At 41.3% G+C, this 20,893-nt stretch overlaps 1 protein-coding gene across 4 annotated transcripts in view; it reads right to left on the bottom strand.

Moving 5' to 3' along the window:
- Cbx5 (chromobox 5) overlaps positions 1-20,893 on the bottom strand; it is a 44,325-nt gene that overhangs the window by 16,564 nt on the left and 6,868 nt on the right. For 2 of the 4 annotated variants that reach the window (XM_059247651.1, XM_059247652.1), the window contains exons 2-3: positions 2,730-2,829; positions 997-1,178 (exon numbers count right to left, since the gene is read on the bottom strand). In XM_059247651.1, coding sequence (XP_059103634.1) covers positions 997-1,178; positions 2,730-2,789 — 242 coding nt within the window. In that variant the 5' untranslated portion in view covers positions 2,790-2,829. Of the gene's footprint in view, positions 1-996; positions 1,179-2,729; positions 2,830-2,968; positions 3,383-20,893 lie in introns of those variants that run through there. The other 2 variants (XM_059247654.1, XM_059247653.1) reach the window with 2 other exon arrangements.

The raw sequence follows: 20,893 nt of genomic DNA, 5'->3' as shown, positions 1-20,893 counted from the left end.
ACATCTCAAAGTAGGACCACAGGGAGAGACACACGTGCCTGGCTTCACATGAGTTCCAGTCATCTAAACTCACATGCTCACACTTGCAGTGAATGACAAGTGTGTCTACTCACACTCACTGAGAACTCCAAGTACTATGTCTTATCCCTGTTTTGTCTGTTTGTCTTCTTTTCTTTTCTTTTCCTGGCATACCTGAGGATCAAACCAGGACCCTGAGTATGCTAGGTGAAAGCACTTTACTACTAAGCTACACTCACATCTTATCCCTATTACATTAAAGGGGAAAAAAAGATTATGAAACTACCAATGGACTGGAGAAATGGCTCAGTGTTTAAGAGCACTGCCTGCTCTCCCAGACAACCATGGTTTGGTTCCCAGCACTCACATGGCTGCTCAGAACCATATTTAACTCCAGTTCTAGCTGATCTGATGCTCTCTGGACTGTGGGCACCAGACAACACAAATGCAGTGCATAAATATACATGCAGGCAAAACACTCATACATACAAAATAAGAAAAAAAAAATTTTTTTTTGTTTTTCGAGATAGGGTTTCTCTGTGTAGCCCTGGCTGTCCTGCAACTCACTTTGTAGACCAAGGTGGCCTTAAACTCAGAGATCCGCCTGCCTCTGCCACCTGAGTGCTGGTATTAAGTTGTGTACTACTACTGCCCAGCAAGAAAAGAATTTTTTAAAATAATAACAATAAAAGAAATTATCCCAGCTCACCAACTTGTATCTTAAAGGGTGGAACAAGAATCTGGTCCCAGGAAATCTGGCTCCCAAGTCTGTGCTCCCAACCAATCCCTTAAACTACCCCTCAAAAACAAGATCATAAAAACATCAGCTCCATGATGGGAAGACTATGTCGTCTGCTGCCTTTCTTGATTCTTATGAAAGTATGTAAATGGGAAAAAGATAGACAGTAGCTCATGGGCAAATAAACCAAAGTTTTCTACTTCATCAGAGTCCTAATGCCTGGAAAAGAAGGCACTTACTCAGAAAAGCCTTTCCACTTCAACAGATACTCCACTTGCCCCTTAACCATGCGCCTGTCTAACACCTTTTCCACGACGTACTCCTCCTCATCCTCTGAAGAAGAGCTGTCAGCTGTCCTCTTGGTTTTCTTTCCCATGTCGCACGTTGGTCCACCTGAAGGACTAAGGCCACCAGGTTCCTCCTGAAAAGGGGGAAAGAACAAATGGTTACAATCCATGAGGGTTAAAACTGTCACTTCTTGATGGAATAGAGGGTACAATACAAGTGAGCCACATATCCTTCTTATTGGTCTACAACTATTCTAAGACAGAGCTACAAATTTAATTTGTGATGGGTCAATCCACATTTCCCTAAAAACAAGTTCTCTTCAGTTGAAGAGATCAAAATTATTAGATGGCACAATTGTTTAACTCCTTTAATTTTATATTCCAAAAAAGCAAATAGCATGGTATGTTATTCTCAACCATCTATACATCTATTTGTGAGCCAGGAACTCAAAGAGAAATGTGGAAAACCTTCAATTAAAGGAACCAAGACAGAATAAAAATCTTTTCCTCCAAGGTGAATAAAGGTCTTTATAAAAATGAAGAAAAAGAAAAAAAAAAACCTCCCCCCTACAAAACACCCAAAAGTAACTTTTCTGTACTCTGAGCATTTGATCAGTCTCTTAGCAACACACACACACACACACACACACACACACACATGCCCACTTGGGTCATCTCTCACCACATTTCTAGTGACTTGGTACATTTCCCTTAAACAACTTGAGCCTGTCCCTTCAATGTCCATCAGCTCACAAAAGCAAGGCTGACAGCTCAAACACACTAAGCCTCCTTTTTAGCAAGCTCATTTGGAAATACAAGGGAAGAGGGGCAAAGAAAAAACTTCAAAATTAGTTACTGGACTAGCCTGTAATTCCCAGGGCTCAACTAACCCAAATAGTTACATAGGTACCTTGCCTCTTAACTTAAGTTGAGTTTGGGCCAGAGGAGGGGAAAGAAATCTGGCCCCAGATTCTGCATCAACATGAAACCTCCTCAGAACACAGAGGACTATTCATCGCCCAGGAAAACCAGGGCAATGCATCACAAATGGAAATTGAGTTAAGCTCAGAAATATGCACGTCAGAAGTACTCAACAGAGAATCTAGTTTTTAAAATTCCCACAATGTTGAACTATAATCACTTAAAAAAAAATTCTTCCTTAATCATGTTAAATGGTACCCATAGTCTGGATTACCAAATAGCAGGAATCGATATCTTAGCTGACTCCATTGTTATTTTGCTATAATCTCTAAAGATGTTTTGCAGAGCATTCCCATCTTGGCCAGAAAGCCAACCTCAGGAATAGAAAGGGCAACTAATCTCAGAATTATGTTCAAGGCAAAGAAGTAGAAGTTGTATTTATCAATTTATTTCGAATTAGTAATTTTAAGAAATCATTACAGGAATATAGTGTTGAAAATCCTACCTAAAGAACTTATTAACAGTAGGTAGGCCAGCCTCAAAAACTGCTTGTATTAATTTCTGACCTATATAATAACTTTGAGAGAGAAGGCATGGGGGAATGTAGGTAAAAGGTTTAAAAAAAAATCTTTCCATTAATTTAGAAGACTCCCAGGCATCAAAAAATTATATTAAGGTTTATTTAAAATAAACAGCCTCCGACCTCACCACAGACAGGAAATGTCATATTCCAGAGAGAGTACCCCACCCCCACCCCCACTCACCTTGGAATTTCCGGGAGCTGAGCAGTTTAGGTCAGAGCGCTGGGTTAAAACCAGCCCCATGTTGGAAGCATGCAGTTAAGCATTGTGGCTATGGCCTTCCCTGCCTCACCAGGAAGAAAAAAAACAAGGATTTACATATGTGTTCTACAGTTTGGGGGAGGCAAAGAATTTTTTTCTTTATACCTTCATGCTGAAGAGAAGCCCTAAGTAGACCAATAGGGGTTCCCTCCCTTACCTACCGGATCGCCCCAGTTCCTTCTTTCCCTCTGGGCTAACAGGAGGGGCCTCCCCTCCCAGGTCTGGGGCTTGGCGGGCTGGCAGCTCCCCCGCCCCCACCCAGCTGCCTGGGCGCCACTGCGCAGCTGTCCCAGTCCGTTGCCATGGCAACTGGCAGCCGTACTAGACTAAGAGGGAGAGGCAAATGAAAAAGTTAAAAGGCTTAACTTTCCTTTTCACTACAGACTGGGTGGAGAAGTTGGAAGGTACCTCCTTTGGCCTTAAGACTAGGGCCTTTAGAGCTCAAGGGAGTTAGTTCTTTGGTTTACAGACCAAAATTTAGACTTATTCCTCTAAAACCACTGTGAATTAATCAATATCATGTTAGGACCACCTAACAGGATCACAGCTCACTGGCAGAGGGGGAGGGGCAAGAGTATGTTCTTCAAACAACAGACCAAGACAAACCACCCAAATCTAGAAGCACTTTAGACAAAGCTTTTTCCACCACCATCTGTCACTGTACACAGTTAATTAAAATTGCTTAAGGGAAAGAAGTAACAGGGAAAGGGAGAGGAGAAGTATTTTAATAATACTATGTAACTTTCCTTGTTTGAGAGAATCACAACACAACTAGAACCCAAAGACCAACAGCTGGGGATGCAATCCGGGCCTGGGACAGACGACTGAGCTACACCCCACCACAGAAGAACCTTCCGACTGAACTTACAAGAGGGAGAGCAAGCGGGCCACAGCCATTATGGTTAAATTTAAGTTTTTTATTAGTTATTCTTGTAATGCTATAAAACAGACTTTTAGTAATTATAACCCCTAATATATTACTCATAATTCCTAAGACCCAAGGAAAGGAGGACATAATAATAAAACAGAGACCATTAACAGGAAGCAGAAAAATCAGGAATTCAAGGTCATGTACAACTAACACAGCAAGTTCACGACCACCCTGTATTACCGGAGACCTAGTCTCAGAAGGAAAGAAAGAAAACCAGACTATAATACATAGTGTCCTTTCACCTGGCTGTAACAAATGTTTTAGAGATCCAAAACCCTATTTGCTTCACATTTGGGAATTTAAACTTTTTTTGTGGTGTCAGAGCCTTATTTATGCTAAGGCTGCTTCCACAGGAGAGTAAGAAAAGGGCAGTGTTTACTTTATAAGGGGCTGAAGAGATGGATAAATCAATCATTTTAAACACTTAACTGCTCTTGCAGAGGACCAGGGTTCAGCTCCCAGAACCCACAGAGTGGCACACAACCACCTGTAACTCTAGTCCCATGGGATCTGACACCCTCTTCTGGCATCTGAGGGCAACAGGCATGTATGTGGTATACAGACATATATGCAAGCAAACACTCATACATATAAAATAAAATTTTTTAAAAAAATCTTAAAAAAGCTGGGCGGTGGTGGCGCACGCCTTTAATCCCAGCACTCGGGAGGCAGAGCCAGGTGGATGTTTGTGAGTTCGAGGCCAGCCTGGTCTACAGAGCGAGATCCAGGAAAGGCGCAAAGCTACACAGAGAAACCCTGTCTCGAAAAACAAAAAACAAAACAAAACAAAAAACCTTAAAAAATAAAAAAGAACTCCAAGTCAACATACCACAGAGACACACCACATCCATGTTATGGCAATGCTATCTACAACAGCTAAAATACAGAACTAACTAACCTAGGTGCCCAGCAACAGAGGGATGGGTAAATAAAATGCATATATACACTATGGAATCTTTTTCAGACATAAAGAATAAAGTTAAATCATTTTCAAGAAAATGGATGTAACTGGAGATGATTATATAAAATGAAGCCAGTCTTAGAAAGATAAATATAGTATGTTGCTGTGGGATGGTCTTTATGTATGCTGTGAATATGTGTTGCTATGATTGGTTAATAAAGAAGCTGCTCTGGCCTATGGCAAGTCAGGATATAGGCAGGCAAGAAATCCAAGAGAGAGACAGGCAGAGGAAGGACTGAGTCAGGAGTTGCCAACCAGACACAGAGGAAGCAAGATGACAAGGCAGAACTGAGAAAAGGTACCAAGCCACGTGGCTAAACATAAATAAGAATTATGGGTTAATTTAAGTGTAAGAGCTAGTCAGTAATAAGCCTGAGCTAATGGCTGAAGTTATAATTAATATAAGCTTCTGAGTGATTATTTTATAAGTGGGCGGCAGGCTTGGCAGGACTGGAGAAACTTTCCAACTACAGTATGTTCTCTCAATGGCAACTCCCAGTTTTAATAGAGATACATAAAATCATGTATGTAGAACTAACACTGTTTAGGGGGAGAAGGAGGACTAAAAAGAGGGCGAGAAATGGGAGGATAAGGGGGAGGGAATGTGCTCAATATATCACATAGACCTATATAAAAACTTAACAAAAGAAAAGAAGGCCCGCCTAGCATGGCGGTGTATGCCTTTACTCATAGTATCCAAGATCTCTAAGTTTAAGGCCAATGGGTGGCAGGGGGTGGAGGGTGGGGGTGGCTTCAGAATGGTGATAATTTTGGCCATCAAACAGAAGTATCAGGGGTTGGGCAGTGGTGGCACAGGCCTTTTAATCCCAGTACTTGGGAGGCAGAGGCAGGCAGATCTCTGTGGAGTTCAATGCCAGCCTGGTCTACAGTGCAATTTCCAGGACAGCCAGAGCTGTTACATAGAAATCTTGTCTCAAAAAACCAAACCAACCAGGAGTTTCAGAGTATGAGAGTTTTTGGGACTAAGGGTTGAATCTAGCACATTTCATGCTCATAGGCAAGTGTTCTACCCCTCAAAAGCATCTCATCTATTTATTTTCATTCAAAGGGTCTCATATCAAGTTAGCCCAATAAGTCCTTGAATTTACAATCTTCCTGCCTCAGCCTCCTGAATTATTGGCTTTCACCAATCCAGCAGCACTTGTCTGAAGAGCAAATTTTTTTTTTTGTTGTTGTTGTTTTTTTTTTTTTTTCAAGACAGGGTTTCTCTGTAGCTTTGGAGCCTGTCCTGGACTAGCTCTGTAGACCAGGCTGGCCTCGAACTCACAGATCCACCTGCCTCTGCCTCCTGAGTGCTGGGATTACAGGCGTGCGCCACTACCACCTGGCAATTTTTTTTTTTTTAATTGCTAGAGAATTTCTCAAAGTTCAGGAACTTTTGGTTTTTTGTCCATGTCCATTTGTTGTCCCATGTCGCTTGCAAATGCACACACATGTGCATGTGCGTGTGTGTGTCCACCCAAAAGACAAAAGACAGCATCTCTCTGTTTCCCTGGCTGTCTTAGAACTCACTATTTAAACCAGGCTGGTCATAGGTCTATCTCTGTCTGTTTCTGCCTCCTGGGTGCTGGGATTAGAGGTATATACCACAATACTGAGCACCATCACAGCCTTTTAAATTTATATACATATATATTTTATATATTTGTATGTATTATATATTTTTTAAACTTATATACATATAAAAATATATATGTATATATATATTTTTTTTGCTGTGGGATATCATTCTGTATGCTATAAATATTTGTTGCTCTGATTGGTTGATAAACCGCTGATTGGCCAGTAGCCAGGCAGTAAGTGTAGTTGGAGCAAGGAGGAGAATAAAGCTGGGAAGAGGAAGGCTGAGTCAGAGATGCCGGTAAGCCACAAGCCATGTGGCAAGGTATAGATTTACAGAAATGGGTTAATTTAAGCTGTAAGAACAGTTAGCAAGAAGCCTGCCATGGCCATACAGTTTGTAACCAATATAAGTCTCTGTGTTTACTTGGTTGGGTCTGAGTGGCTGTGGGACTGGCAGGTGAGAGAGATTTGCTGACCGTGGGCCAGGCAGGAAAACTGTAGCTACAAATGGCACCCAACGTGTTGGCAAGAGTTTCCACCTAAAACCTGAGAAAAGATTCTAAAACGGAGCTAAAAACAGCTTCCTAATTGTCTCTCTCAAATGAGCAGCAGCTGCCAGTTTGAGCTACTTGTGGGTTCCTAGCGTGTGCACTCGACCTGCTGTATGGTGGGAATGAAGCTTCTGCAAGTGGCACATTAAGCTGCGTGGTGGATTTAGCCTTTGCTAGTACAAAACAAAAAAAGAGGTTTCCGGGCTACACGTTGCTTGGATAAAAGCATAGACCCACGATAGCTCCCAGAGCTGGTGGAAAACGTACCACCGCCATGTTGGGAAACTGAGGTGGGTGGAGCCAGCAGCCACAGCTGCTGCAGTTTAAAGCGATAGATTCACAATAAGACAGATTCAGATGTAATAGTTTACAATGTGTATAAAATATACGTAGGCTTGAAAGAGACAAAAAAGGTGATATATACAGTTATATAAACAAATACATAGTTTTAAAAAATAAAGTCTTTAAAGAGACAGTAAAATTAATATAAAAAATAAGCCACGTGAAGATGAATATTACACAGAGAATCTGGATTGTGTTGTCTTTGGGATTTTTAACTGCAGAAAAACATTTGATCGTAAAAGATGTTGAGTTAAACCAATATGTATATTTTAAAGATACCTTGACTTCAAAATTTGGATGTAAGGATGTGTTGCTTTGGAAAGGAGACTCTGCTTTTGTTCCCACAGAAAGCCAGAGGCTATGGATTTGTTCCAGATTAAGATACATCAGGTTTGACCAGTCAAGACCCCCTGAAAGGTCTCCGATGACACCATGGCCCAGATGATCCAACATCCAGAATGGTTTGAAGGCAACTGGCTCAGACAATACAGCCTCATGGACTATTCCATAATCCTAAAATTTTCTTTATGTCCCCATAAGATACAGCGCCCCACTCCAGCAGGAAGTAGTAAGAGAAGCTACGCCCAAATTCCCAAATTATATGTAATTTTACTTTGTTAAGGTTAAAACCTTCCTTTTTGAAAAAAAAAGGGGGAAGTGCTGTGGGATGTTCTGTATGGCAAATGTGTTGCTCTGATTGGTCAATAAATAAAACACTGATTGGCCAGTGGCTAGGCAGGAAGTATAGGCGGGACTAACAAAGAGGAGAAAAAGAACAGGAAGGCAGAAGAAGGTCACTGCCAGCCGCCACCAGGACAAGCAGCATGTGAAGATGCTGGTAAGCCACGAGGCAAGATATACATGTATAGAAATGGGTTAATTTAAGCTGTAAGAACAGTTAGCAAGAAGCCTGCCACGGCCATACAGTGTGTAAGCAATATAAGTCTGTGTTTACTTGGTTGGGTCTGAGCGGCTGTGGGACTGGTGGGTGACAAAGATTTGTCCTGTGGGCCAGGCAGGAAAACTCTAGCTACAATATAGTATGTGTGTGGATGCCTGTATGTCATGGTGTGCATATGGATATCAAACTACAACTTTTGGGAGCTGATTCCCTTCTTCCACTATGTGAGTTCCAGACAATGAATGAAAATCATCAGGCTTGGCAGCAAACTTCTTTACCCACAGACCCATTTCCCCAAACAGTGTGGCAGTGTTCCGTGATGCTGCCAGCATTCAGAGGGTAAAAAAGAACTATCACTAGCTCACAAGTTTGAGGCCAGTCTGGGGTACAATAAGACTGCCATAAAAACTAATGAGGTCTGGGAGATATGTCTCAGTGGTTAAGAGAGCTTGCTGTTCTTCAGAAGACTAAGTTCTCAGCACTCATAACTACCTGTAATTCCAGCTCTAGAGGATTGGACATCCTCTTCTGGCTTCCGTGGGCACCATCAGGCACACACACAAAAATAAAAAAACTTTTTTTTTAAATCCCAATTCATTTCTTTCTTTTTCCTTTTTAAAGACAGGGTCTGTGTAACTCTGGTTGTCTTGGAACTCACTCTTTTTTTTTTTTTTTTTTTTTTTTGGTTTTTTGAGACAGGGTTTCTCTGTATAGTTTTGGTTCCTGTCCTGGATCTCACTCTGTAGACCAGGCTGGCCTCGAACTCACAGGAATCCGCCTGGCTCTGCCTCCCAAGTGCTGGGATTAAATGTGTGCACACCATCATGCCTGATCTAATCTTTTCTGTTGCGCCCACTAGGTGTCCTAGTGGCTGTACCCAGCAGGACTGCATGGGAGGTTGATTGGACCACTGGCTGGGGTACCAGGTGTTTGTAAGGGTCTAACTAGCAAGGGGGAGGTCTTTTCTCCACCCCTTGGCATTGTTATAAATAGACCTTTAAAAATAAAGCTCTGGGCCCGTTTGGATAAAGATCCAGGCCCACCCGAGTCTATCCTGTGTTTTCTCTCTGCTTCTTATCCCTCAATCCTCAAGAGTTCCTGGGGTAAATAAGTGTGGATTCTGGTCCCCCACACCTTTCTTAACCCTTTGTAATTAAGGAATATGAATATATCACTAAAGAAATTAAAATAGGCTCAAGATAGTAACTTCCCAGGCACAATTGATTTGAGCAAATAACCTTTATATCAAACCTCAGCATCACTGAAATAGGACACATAGCTGGGAGCAACAGCAAAGGCCTGTAATCCCAGTACTTGGAGAAGCAGAGGCAGGGCCAGGTGGACTCACTGTTAAAAGCCAGCCTTGTTTACAGAGTGAATTCCAGGCCAGTCAGAGATACATAAAAAGATCCTGTCTCAAAGGCCAGGGCTGGAGAGACAGCTCAGCAGTGAGGAGCACTGGTTGCTCTGCCAAAGGACCAGGATGGGTTCCCAGCACCTTCATGGTGGCTTGACAACTGTCTAGAACTCCAGTCCCTCTCCTGACCTCTTCGAGTACAAGGCACAAGGGATCCACATACATACACACAAGCAAAACACTCATACACATAAAATAAAAATAAATCTTAAAAGAAAAGAAAAACCTAGAGTAATAAATCCCCATAGTCTACCCAGTAAGGAAAGAACTGAGTTTATGTTGAAAGAGCTATATAACAGGAAGCCATCAAGATGGCTCAGCTTGCTATGCAAGCCTGATAATGACCCAAGTTTGATCCCCGGGTCCCACACAAAGGTGGAAAGAGAGCACTGACACTACAAAGTTGTCTTCTGACTGCTACACAGTCACGGTGTGCATACCCAGCTACACAGTATACACACGTGTGCACACATACACACAACAAAGGACAAAATATTCTTGTTATCTACCTTTACCCTTATAAAACACCAGGAAATAAAAGGTTCAGATACACTAACTCCTGTTCATCTGTAAGAGCAGCCTGAAGGGCACATGAGCCAAGGCCCCTTTCTCTATGGGAAATGGGTTTTGTAACAGTTGACAAATCAAATTGGCCTGATGCCAGGAGTCAGAGTCCAACCATAATATTCTTTAAAGAATGGCGTGCAACTGCCTTGTAAATCTCCTGGACAGTCACAGATCAGAAGCTGGCAAGGATGACGACATAGTTCTGATGGAATGTGTCTTATCTTAACCTTGAAGTTAACAGATCTCCTCAGGACCAGCAGTAAGAAATGAGAAATGCATCCAGACATGGGAGGGGACGTAATTCTCTTTTAGACAGTGCAACCCAGTGTATTAGGGTCAAATGAAACACAAAGCCAGGCGGACAATTTAAGGCTAGTGCCTGGACCCGATAAAGCATCAAGACTGGTGGTTCAAGCTGAGCCTGGGAGGGAGGAGCATTCTGGTATGAGAAATGAGATATGGCTGGCAGGATGATGGAGTGATTAAAGCAGAATCCTGATACTATGGCAGAAGAAGAGAGAACAAGCAATCTTATCCTTATGGAAATCTTCATGGGAAGGGGTGAGGAGCCTCTCAAGTTTCTAGAGAGCCTTTTAAAGGAAAACAGCTTTCAGTGTCTCTTGAATACTGATCTCTAGTAAAAGGATTATACACCATAGATTGCAGCAACTAGAGCCCATAGGGCTAAAAAAAAAAAAAAAAAAAAAGAAAAAAAAAAGAAAAAAAAAGAGCAGTACCAACAGACCTTCCTATGAGCAACTTAAGGCAAATTCATATTATAGGTTCCTCAAGACAGAAGTCAGTCTTGGAAAAACATCACAGAACTTCATGGTCAAGCAGAGTCAGACTCACATTCCAAATCACTGACAAGGGATTCTTTAATAGATGAAATCTTTAAAAGTCAAGGTGAGTTTTGGTATGTGCCTCTCCCCCCACCCCCCCAGCTGAGGACCAAACCCAGGGCCTTACGCTTGCTAGGCAAGCACTCTACCACTAAGCTAAATCCCCAACCCGTAAATGATTTATTTTTATTTCATGTACATTGGTTTGCCTGTATGAGGGTATTGGATCCCTTGGAGCTGGAGTTACAGACAGTTGTGAGCTGCCATGTGGGTGCTGGGAATTGAACCCAGGTCCTCTAGAAGAGCAGCCAGTGATCTTAACCACTGAGCCATATCTCCAGCCCAGTATATGCCTTTAATCCCAGCACTCAGGAGGCAGAGGCAGGTGAATCTCTGGGAGTTCAAGGCCAGCCTGGTCTACAAAGCAACTTCCAGGACATCCAGGGATAAACAGAGAAACCCTGTCTCAAAAAAAAAAAAAAAAAAAAAAAAAGAACAAAACAAAACAAAAAACTTCCAGAGAGCAAGCCCCAGCTAAAAAGCAGTGAAGGGGAAAACACATTCAAAGCTCCTCCTTACCACACAAATTAAATATGCTATTGATCAGTGGCTTCACATGGCCCAGGCTTCCTCCATCTCCCTTTCCCTCCTGACACGTTCTCTCTCTATATCTACTAAGTATGTTGTCCTCCAATTTGCAGAAATCCTCCGTCCTCTGCCTCCCTAGTTCTGGGAGTAATGGCACACACCACTAAACTCAGAGAAACAGCAATTTCTTCTCTAAGGTCCTTGGGAGAGACAGCAGTTCAGGGTAGTTGGGCATAGCAGTGTATGCCTATAGTTCCCAGTACTTGAGAGTCTGAAGCAGAAAAATCAGCATAAGTAAGAGGCCAGCCTGGGCTATAGTATAAGATCTTGTCTCAAAAAACTACAAAGGAAACAAATTTTGCAGTTGATGGGAAGCTTCAATTGTTGGTCACAGTCCTAACTTCTAGGAGTACTCTATGCAGACACACTTAAGAAATGAACAGGGCTGGAGAGATGGCTCAGCGGTTAAGAACACTGACTGCTCTTCCAGACGACCTGGATTAATTTCCCAGTACCCACATGGTAGTTAACAACTGTCTGTAACTCCAAGATCTGACACCATCCCACAGACATACATGCAGGCAAAACACCAGTGTACATAAAAATAATTTAAAAAAAAATAGAAATGAGCAGATGCAAACAAGTTAGTTAAAAACTGTTAGTGTTTTCTGCTCTTTATGGATATTGAAGTACCAGTGGTCTTAGGTATGTAACACATATAACATAAAGACAAAATACCCTCTATAAAGGGTATTTTATCTTGTACTAGATTTACGATTTCTAAAGTATTGGTCATGTGGCATTTTTACAAGAACATGGCACAGCTGCACACTACAGCTGTCCAGGTTGTCTCAAGTTTTGTTACATGGGCTGATAACTATCATTCCATCTACATCCGAAGCAGATAAACACCCAATTTAGGAGGAGTCAAAAGCTTTTAAAATATCTGTGTTAGACACTGGATTAGGAAAGAGTTGAAGAGGATTAACTGTGGCTATTAACAGCCCTATCATTAACAAACCACATACAATCAACACAAGCTTTAGTACAGTAGAGAGGAAAGAGTGTCTACAGAGTGTCCTCCCTGTGGCTAGCAGTTACAGTTCAAAATCCTTTTAAAATCAGACTAAGTGGCTGAGGATGTAGGCTAATAGTAAAGGAAATGTTTACCATGTGCAAAGCTCTGAGTTCAATCCCCAGAACATCCCCCCAAAATGAGAAGCTAAGGCATTGTTTCAACCAACTATATAACTACACTGAGGCTGAGTACTATTGGTTATATAAACATCCTGCTACAATGAACAAAGAGTAAAGGATCTTTATTTGGTTTTTGTTTTTGAGACAAGGTCTCATTCTGTCTCATCCCTTAGATGGACAACAATCCTCCTGTTTCCTCCTTTTGTTCTTTCAGATTAAGACATAAACCTGTTAAAGGCCATTCTATAATTCCATTTGGATGTATGCGCTGCTCCCCAAGTCTGACCTTTTTTTTTAAGACAGAGCACTATTATGTATCTCTTGCTCGCCAGAAAGCAATGATAGATTCTCTATATCTGCCTCCCCAGTCCAGGGATTAAAGCTGACCATTTTCTTTTTGTTTAAAACAAAGGAGAGTTAGGGGGTTAATTGCTGTGGGATGTTCTGTACGGCAAATGTGTTGCTGATTGGTCAATAAAACACTGATTGGCCGTTGGCTAGGCAGGAAGTATAGGAGGGACAAGGAGGAGAATAAAGCTGGGAAGTGGAAGGCTGAGTCAGAGAGACACTGCCAGCCGCCATGATGACAAACAGCATGTGAAGATGTTGGTAAGCCACGAGCCACGTGGCAAGGTATAGATTAATAGAAATGGATTAATTTAAGTTGTAAGAACAGTTAGCAAGAAGCCTGCCATGGCCATACAGTTTGTAATCAATATAAGTCTCTGTGTTTACTTGGTTGGGTGTGAGCGGCTGTGGGACTGGCAGGTGAGAGAGATTTGCCCTGACCATGGGCCAGGCAGGAAAACTCTAGCTACAGTTAATAAAGATATATTAAGCCAGGGAGTGGTGGCACACACCTTTAATCCCAGCACTGGACTGAGAAGCAGGTGGACTCCCTGTGTTCAAGGCCAGCCTGGTCTACAGAGCTAGTTCCAGGACATCCGGGGCTACACAGAAAAATCCACCACCCCCAAAAGATATATTAATATAGGCTTAAGCACATATAGAGAAAAGAAAGACATATCCAAGACCATGGCTTCTTTAAGAAGCACATGGTGGGGGGGGTGGAGGTGAATGAGACATAATCAAGACTGGGTATGGGTTCCTCAAGGGACAGTGGCCCTGATCATCTTTCTTTTATAAATGAATGTGGACTACAGACTCAATTCTCAGAACTGCTGGACATGTCAGTTTGATAAACTGGTATTTTTAGCAACAACACACAAATTCTTATTATTTCAAAATAAGGTTATTGGAGTATTTTTTCCCTCTTATTAAAATCTACTGATTTCTCCTCTTAAGTGTAAATTGTAATGAAGTTTAGTTAGGGTACTGGTAAATTAATCCTTGGGTAGATACTATATATGCAACTGTTTCAAGATTTATGAGAAAGTAAAACTTGGCACCATTATTGAAAAATGTCTTCCAGATGGTGCTTCCTAACAATTCTACCCCTGGAATGTCCTCATCTTAAAGCCCCACTCTCAAGTGGGTGTTAATCTCATACCCATGCCTCTCTTAATGTGGAAACATGAATTTATAAAACCTGTCACCTTACACATACACACACAAAAAAACAAACCTCATGATTTTATCATAAATAAATCTTAAGAAAAATGGGTAATAACAATGTTTGAGTAGATTACAATGAATTTATACATACCACTTTGGCAGATCATCCTTACAAAATACGGAAGTTGGGCTAGGTGTGGTAGTACACACTTATAATCCCAGCACTCTAGAGGCAGAGGCAGGTAGATCTTTTCTTTTTGAGTTTGAGGCCATCCTGGCCTACATAGTGAGTTCCAAGTAGGCCAGGGCTACATAGTAGACCCTATCTCTACAAAAAAAAAAAAAAAAAAAAAAAAGGAAAAAAGAAAAAAATAATAAAATAAAGTTAAAAGAGAAATGAAATGTTCCTCTACCTAAATAAAACTATGGGCAGAAAACACTTTGCAAACATCACCCAAACTGGGGGGTGGGGTGACAATGGTGGCAAACATCTTTAATTCCAGCACTAGGGAAGCAGAGGCAGGTAGATCTCTGAGTCTGAGGCCAGCCTGGTCTACAGAGTGAGTTCCAGGACAGTCAGGGCAACAGAGAGAAATCCTGTCTTGAAAAACCAAAAAAACAAACAAACAAAACTCAGTCTTTACCCTGGCATTGTTTGCAGTTTTTAGACTTAAACAGCTTAGGGCTTACAAAGACCCCTTCAGGTAATTTCAACCAATCATCTATTTTTAAGGAAGAGCCTATACATACTAAGTCAGACAATTTAGATTTGCCTAATAACCTGTTTAGCAAAGACATTCAAAAGACATAAAAATTAACTTACATAACCATAATCTAAAATATTTCTAATTTAACTGTTGAGAAAATTTATTTAAGATTATATACTACAATCTGATTGATGCATGCTGACAAGAAAGGAATCTTTACATGATTAAAGTAAGAAACATCTCAGACTGTAAAACTTCAGTAAATAAAGAGAGCATTCCTTCAACATATGGCACAATTCTGTGTTTGGCCATCACCTTGGTGTTTTTGCAACATGAATTATATTGAAGTCATACCCTACATTTTAGATAAATAAAATCAAGCCAGTATTGAATTTTTCTCATCCCATACAAGGGTATCCTTGGCAGCTCCTGGGCCATCTATTATGATCCTGACCAATTCTGCTTTCTGGCAATTTAAAAGCTGTAGAGAAAAAAAAAAAAAAAAGAAAAAAAAAAAACCCACCATAATGGGTGATGACAGGAGGAACAAACCCACACCAGAAGTTATTGAACCTTGCAGGTCTTTGCAAGTGTCTCTATTGACATTTAAGTGTGAGTTACTATGGCACAATATAATAAAAGTATGCTCTACACTTCAAATATATTGATAGTTAAATGCAAAGAAAGGCCACCATCAGATAAATGACTGAGAGGATGGCTGATCTCAGACCACCTAGCTCTTAAGTGTTTTGATGTGCTATTTAAGCCAAGTAAGATTTTTCTTTTTGTCCAGTTTCCAACCACATTCCCAATTCAAATCCTGTGCCAAAGAGATGATTAATATAGTCATTCTGTTCCTTTTCTAAACTGTTTAGCTGGCTGTGGGATATTTATTGAGAGCCTAATAAGTGTCAAGCACTGCATCCGCACTAAATCTGCTGTCTTCAACCTGTGGGCTAAAAAAAATCCGAGTTTCCCCTGGGTTAAGTCAGTGTTCCACAAAGGCTGCCCCACCCACCACCACCACCACCACCACCACCACCAAGGACCGCACGGCTGGAAGCAGCACCTTAGCTGCTAATGAGCGTGCATGGCAGACAGCACAAGGCTGAGGGTTCAACTCCCAATACCACCAAGTCAAACCAAAAGATCAGAAAGGCAACATGTTTGCCAAACCAGTGGCAGTCAGGAGGCTGAAGGAAAAGGATCACTGAACTGCTGAAGGCTACGTAGTGAGTTCTACCACAGCCTTAGGCTACAGTGTAACTGTCACAAAAGGAAAAGTAAAGGCTACTTAAAAGGTAACTCTACAGTACTTGGACAGCAGAGGCAGGTGGATCTCTGTGAGTTCCAGGCCAGCCTGGTCTACAGAACCAGTTTCAAGACAGCCAAGGCTAGCTACACAGAGAAAGTTTGCCTCCTGGTGGGGCGTGTAACTTAACAATTTTTTTTAACTGGAAGCTGCAGGCTGGGGCATAGCTCAGCTGTTAGGAGCAGTTGTTGCTCTTGAAGAAGACCAGGTTAGGGTCCCAGCACCCAGAAGCCCACAGGTAAAGATAGGTAGATTACAGCAACTCAGTGGCCAGTAACTCTAGTTCCAGGGACTCTCATGTGCTCTTCTGACCTTCACAGGCACCAGACAAGCATGTGGTACACATACATACAGTGGGGCAAAACCACTCATATACATAAAATAAATAAGTCTCATTTTCAAAACATTTATTTGTCTATATGTGCAGGTATGTTTGTGTGGGGGCACACTTGTGGGACAGCATGCCTGGTAAAGGTCAAAAAACCATTTGTAGAAGTTGGTTTCTCTTATCACCATGTGGGTCCTGGGATGGATCTCAGACCACCAGGATTAGCTTTGGGTAAGTGCCTTTACCTACTGCGCCATATTGCCAGGTCCAAAGACAATTAAACAACAACAAAGTATCACTTCTAGAGCTAGACCAGGCTGGCCTCTGCCACCAGAATGCTAGAATTAAAGGCCTTGTCATCATGCCCAACTCAAAGGCAACTTCCTAATACTGGAAAGATGAGAACTGTAATAAGCAAATCAAAGATGAAGCCAAACAGCTCACTTAACCTTAAATGTTAGTTACTGCCCTGCTTATCTCACAGGGCTGCCGTGGGGGATGGGGGAGGGGGAGGTGTGGGCGTGCAAAACAAATTTGGCACAGGGTTTTCTTTCTCTTTTTGGTTTTTTGAGACAGGGTTTCTCTGTGTAGTTTTGGTGCCTGACCTGGGTCTTGTTCTGTAGACCAGGGTGGCCTCGAACTCACAGAGATCCTCCTGGCTCTGCCTCCCAAGTGCTAGAATTAAAGGCATGTGCCACCACCACCCGGTGGGGCACAGGGTTTTCATTAGACATAGGAACAGTGGCATAATTTCTTAGTTTCTCTTTTCTTGGTGAGGAGGGAAGGGAAAATGTTGGGATGGAGTCTCATTTTGTAGCCTAGGCTGATCACCAACATGCAGCAATCCTGCTGCCTCTGCCTCCTAGATGCTAGGATTAGACAAGCACCATCCAAGCTTTCTAATGTTTATTACTTTTTCAAAGGTCAACAGTGCCATCAATTCTCTCATTCCAAATAATGGTTATTTATGTGTTCTACTTTTCTTGATTTATCAGTTCTCAAATAACTTTCAGTTTGATTTTTCTGTTTCTGTTTTTTGAGATGGGCTCTCATTATATAGCCCAGGTTGTCTTTGACCTCATGTGATCCTCCTACCTCAGCCTTTCAAATTCTTTGTTGTTGGGGCTGGTGCTGGGAATACACCAAGCTAGCACCCTGCATAAACAAAAGCTTTGAGCTGCCTTCCCCGTTGTTTGAGCCTGAGTAACTTTGGTGTTATAGAGTATTCCAAATATTTGGAGACTTCCCAATGTGTAACTAATTTCTAATACAACTGCATTACGGTCAGAAACACTTTATATGATAGTGTCCTTTGGAATGAGACTTAACTAGTCCACACTACTTGAAAACATTTCACAGTTGTGTAAACTACTCTACAGGTGTCAATTACATCAGACTAGTTGATAATGTTGTCTTCTACTTCCACACTTTCCTACATATTTGTTTTTATCAATTGGCAATTGGCTAAATTTCCCAATATAATCACAGGTGTCTGCTATTTCCCTTTTATCTTTTTTCCTTCATGCATTATGAGTGAGTGCGTGCACACACTTGTGAGGCTGAGGATGAAACCCTGGGCCTAACACATGCTAGGCTAACACTATCACTGAGCTATATTCCCAGCCCCTAAAGCTTTTCTTATTAGCTGTATAAACACTTAAGATTATTATGTCCTTTTGATGAATTGATTCCTTAATTAACTAACCTGTTGTTATTTGCCCAACCTATTTCATAGGTCTGTTATGGAAAAAGAACAAGAGAGCACTTTGGAAACAGAGGCAAAAATCTGACAATAAAGGAAGTTAAAAAATAACTTTAATGAATTTTCTGAATTATCTCTAAGTTTATCTATGCTGTCTCCAACTACTCATATAAATGAGGCTTACTATGTTTTATCAGATCTTTAGACATAATTTATTGTTGTAAGATACTGAACAAATTAGCAGTATATCACACTCAACAACTCCCTGTGAAGTGAGTCTCCATGATTTAGGAATGAGAACAAGGCACACTGAGTTCAAGGATTTGCTTCAGAAACCAAACTTAAAACTTCCCAGCTTGTTAGCTGACCTCTTTAGTACAGGGCATTTTATTCCAACATAATTATACCTGTTGGCTCAGATACAAACTTGCTATATTCTGAGGAATGTAGATTATAATCAGGGAGTACTTGAATTCAATGTGCTTCCTTGGCTCCATGGAAAAAATGGGAGTACTATTTGCTATGATTGACCTTGAACCAATCTTTTCAAGTATACCTTATCAATCTCATGAATTCTAGTATCCTTCCTAGCTATGAAGCCTAATACAACACACACTCAGCAAATCTATATATTAAAACTTCATGTGAAGAGACAGGAGGTGGTGCACGCCTTTAATCCCAGCACTCAGGAGGCAGAGGCAAGTGGATCTCTGAGTTCAAGGCCAGCCTGGTCTACTCAGAGAAACCCTGTCAAGAAAAACCAAAACCAAAACCAAAAAAAAAAAAAAAAAGAAAAAAAACAAACCGCAAACCAAAATAAACAGACAAACACCCCCCCCCAAAAAAACCAAAACCCTGTATGTGTTCTTTATTCCATCTATGACCTATTTTGAGATAGAAAATATGACAGTAATTAATTATGATGAAGTACTTAGGGAGTAAAATGACCCAGCCTTTTTTTTTCTTACTCTTTTGAGCTGAGGATCGAACCAAGGGCCTTGCGCTTGCTAGGCAAGCGCTCTACCACTGAGCTAAATCCCCAACCCCTACACTTTTTTAAAAAGCTCATGCATATATTTAAGTACAGGTTTGTCTGTCTATGTTAATAGCCTAAGGAGTTGATAATCAACCAGCAAGTAAATTTTATGCCTCTTAAGTTCTAGGCAAAAATGCCATACTACCACACTGGTCAAAGTATTAGAATGAATTACTATTGAGATAGGGTCTTACTACATAGCTTTAGCTGACCTGAAACTGGGTATATAGAACAAGCTGGCCTCAAACTGAGGGATCTTCTTACCTCTGCCTCTCAAGTACAGGAATTAAAGGCATACAGCATCAGGCTTGGCTTGATTTGCATTTTTAATTATTGGCATTAAAAAAAGAAAAAAGTTCTAGGCCATACTGGTCCACAGAGTAAGTTTTGGAATAGCCATAGCTACACAGAAAAAACTCTTGTCTCGAAAAACAAAAAAACAAAAAAACAAAAAAACAAAAAAACAAAAAAAAAAATCTGGGAATGAGTTCAAGGTTAGCCTAATCTAAATGGAGAGTAGTCCCAAAACCAAATGTAGCTGGGTTATGGTTGGACACACCTTTAATCCTTGCACTTGAGAGGCAGAGGCAGGTAGATCTCTGGGAGTTGGAGGCCAGCCTGGTCTATATAGCAAGTTCCAGGACAACTAGAGCTATATCAGAAAGAGACCATGACTCAAAAATAAATAAATAAATCCAAGTTTGGGGACTGGACTCAACTAAATAGTTGAGTGATTAAGAGTGCTAGCTGCTGTTGTGGAGGAACCGGGTCAATTCCTAGCACCTCCATGGCTAACCACCATTGGTAACTTCAGTTCCAGGGGATCCAATACTCTTCTGGCCTCTACAGGCCCTGGGCTCACACATGGTCCACATACATGCATGCAGGCAAAATACTCAGACATATAAAATAAAGCTAAAAGAATTTTTTTTTTTTAAAGACAGGGTTTCCATGTGAACAGGCTGGCCTCTGCCTGCCTCTGCTTCTGAGTGCTGGGATTAAAGGCATGCACCACCACCACACAGACAGAATAAAAAAAAAAAATTTTAAATAATCTCTTTTTTGTAAACTTATTTGAGGGCTTGAGAGATGGCTCAGAGGTTAAGAGCACTGGCTGTTCTTGCAGAGGTCTTGAGTTATATTCCCAGCAACCACATGGTGGCTCACAAGCATCTGTAATGAGATCTGACACCCTCTTCTGGCATACAGGCAGAACACTGTATACATAATAAATAAATCTTAAAAAAAAAAAAAAAAAAAAACTTACTTGAATGACATGAATGACAGTCCCCCTGGCCCCCTCAAAAAAGATTTATACCCTAATCCCATGAATCTGTGAATATTACCTTATATAGCAAAAGTTGTTATTAGAAGATAAGCTGGAGAGATGGCTTAGAGGTTGAGAGCACTGACTGCTCTTCCGGAGGACCTGGATTTAATTCCCAGCACCCACATGGCAGCTCACAGCTGTTTGTAACTCCAGTTCCTGGGGACCTGACACCCATGGCAAAACATCAATGCACATAAAATAAAAATAAATATTAAAAAAGATGAGAGAAGAGAAATAGATCCCGAGTCACCCCAGTGGGCCTTAAGTACAAGCAT

The sequence above is a fragment of the Peromyscus eremicus genome, chromosome 20, assembly GCF_949786415.1.
Source record: "Peromyscus eremicus chromosome 20, PerEre_H2_v1, whole genome shotgun sequence".
Lineage (NCBI taxonomy): Eukaryota > Metazoa > Chordata > Mammalia > Rodentia > Cricetidae > Peromyscus > Peromyscus eremicus.
Note: the sequence above shows the minus strand (reverse complement) of the source record. Positions and strands in the feature narration are given on the sequence as shown.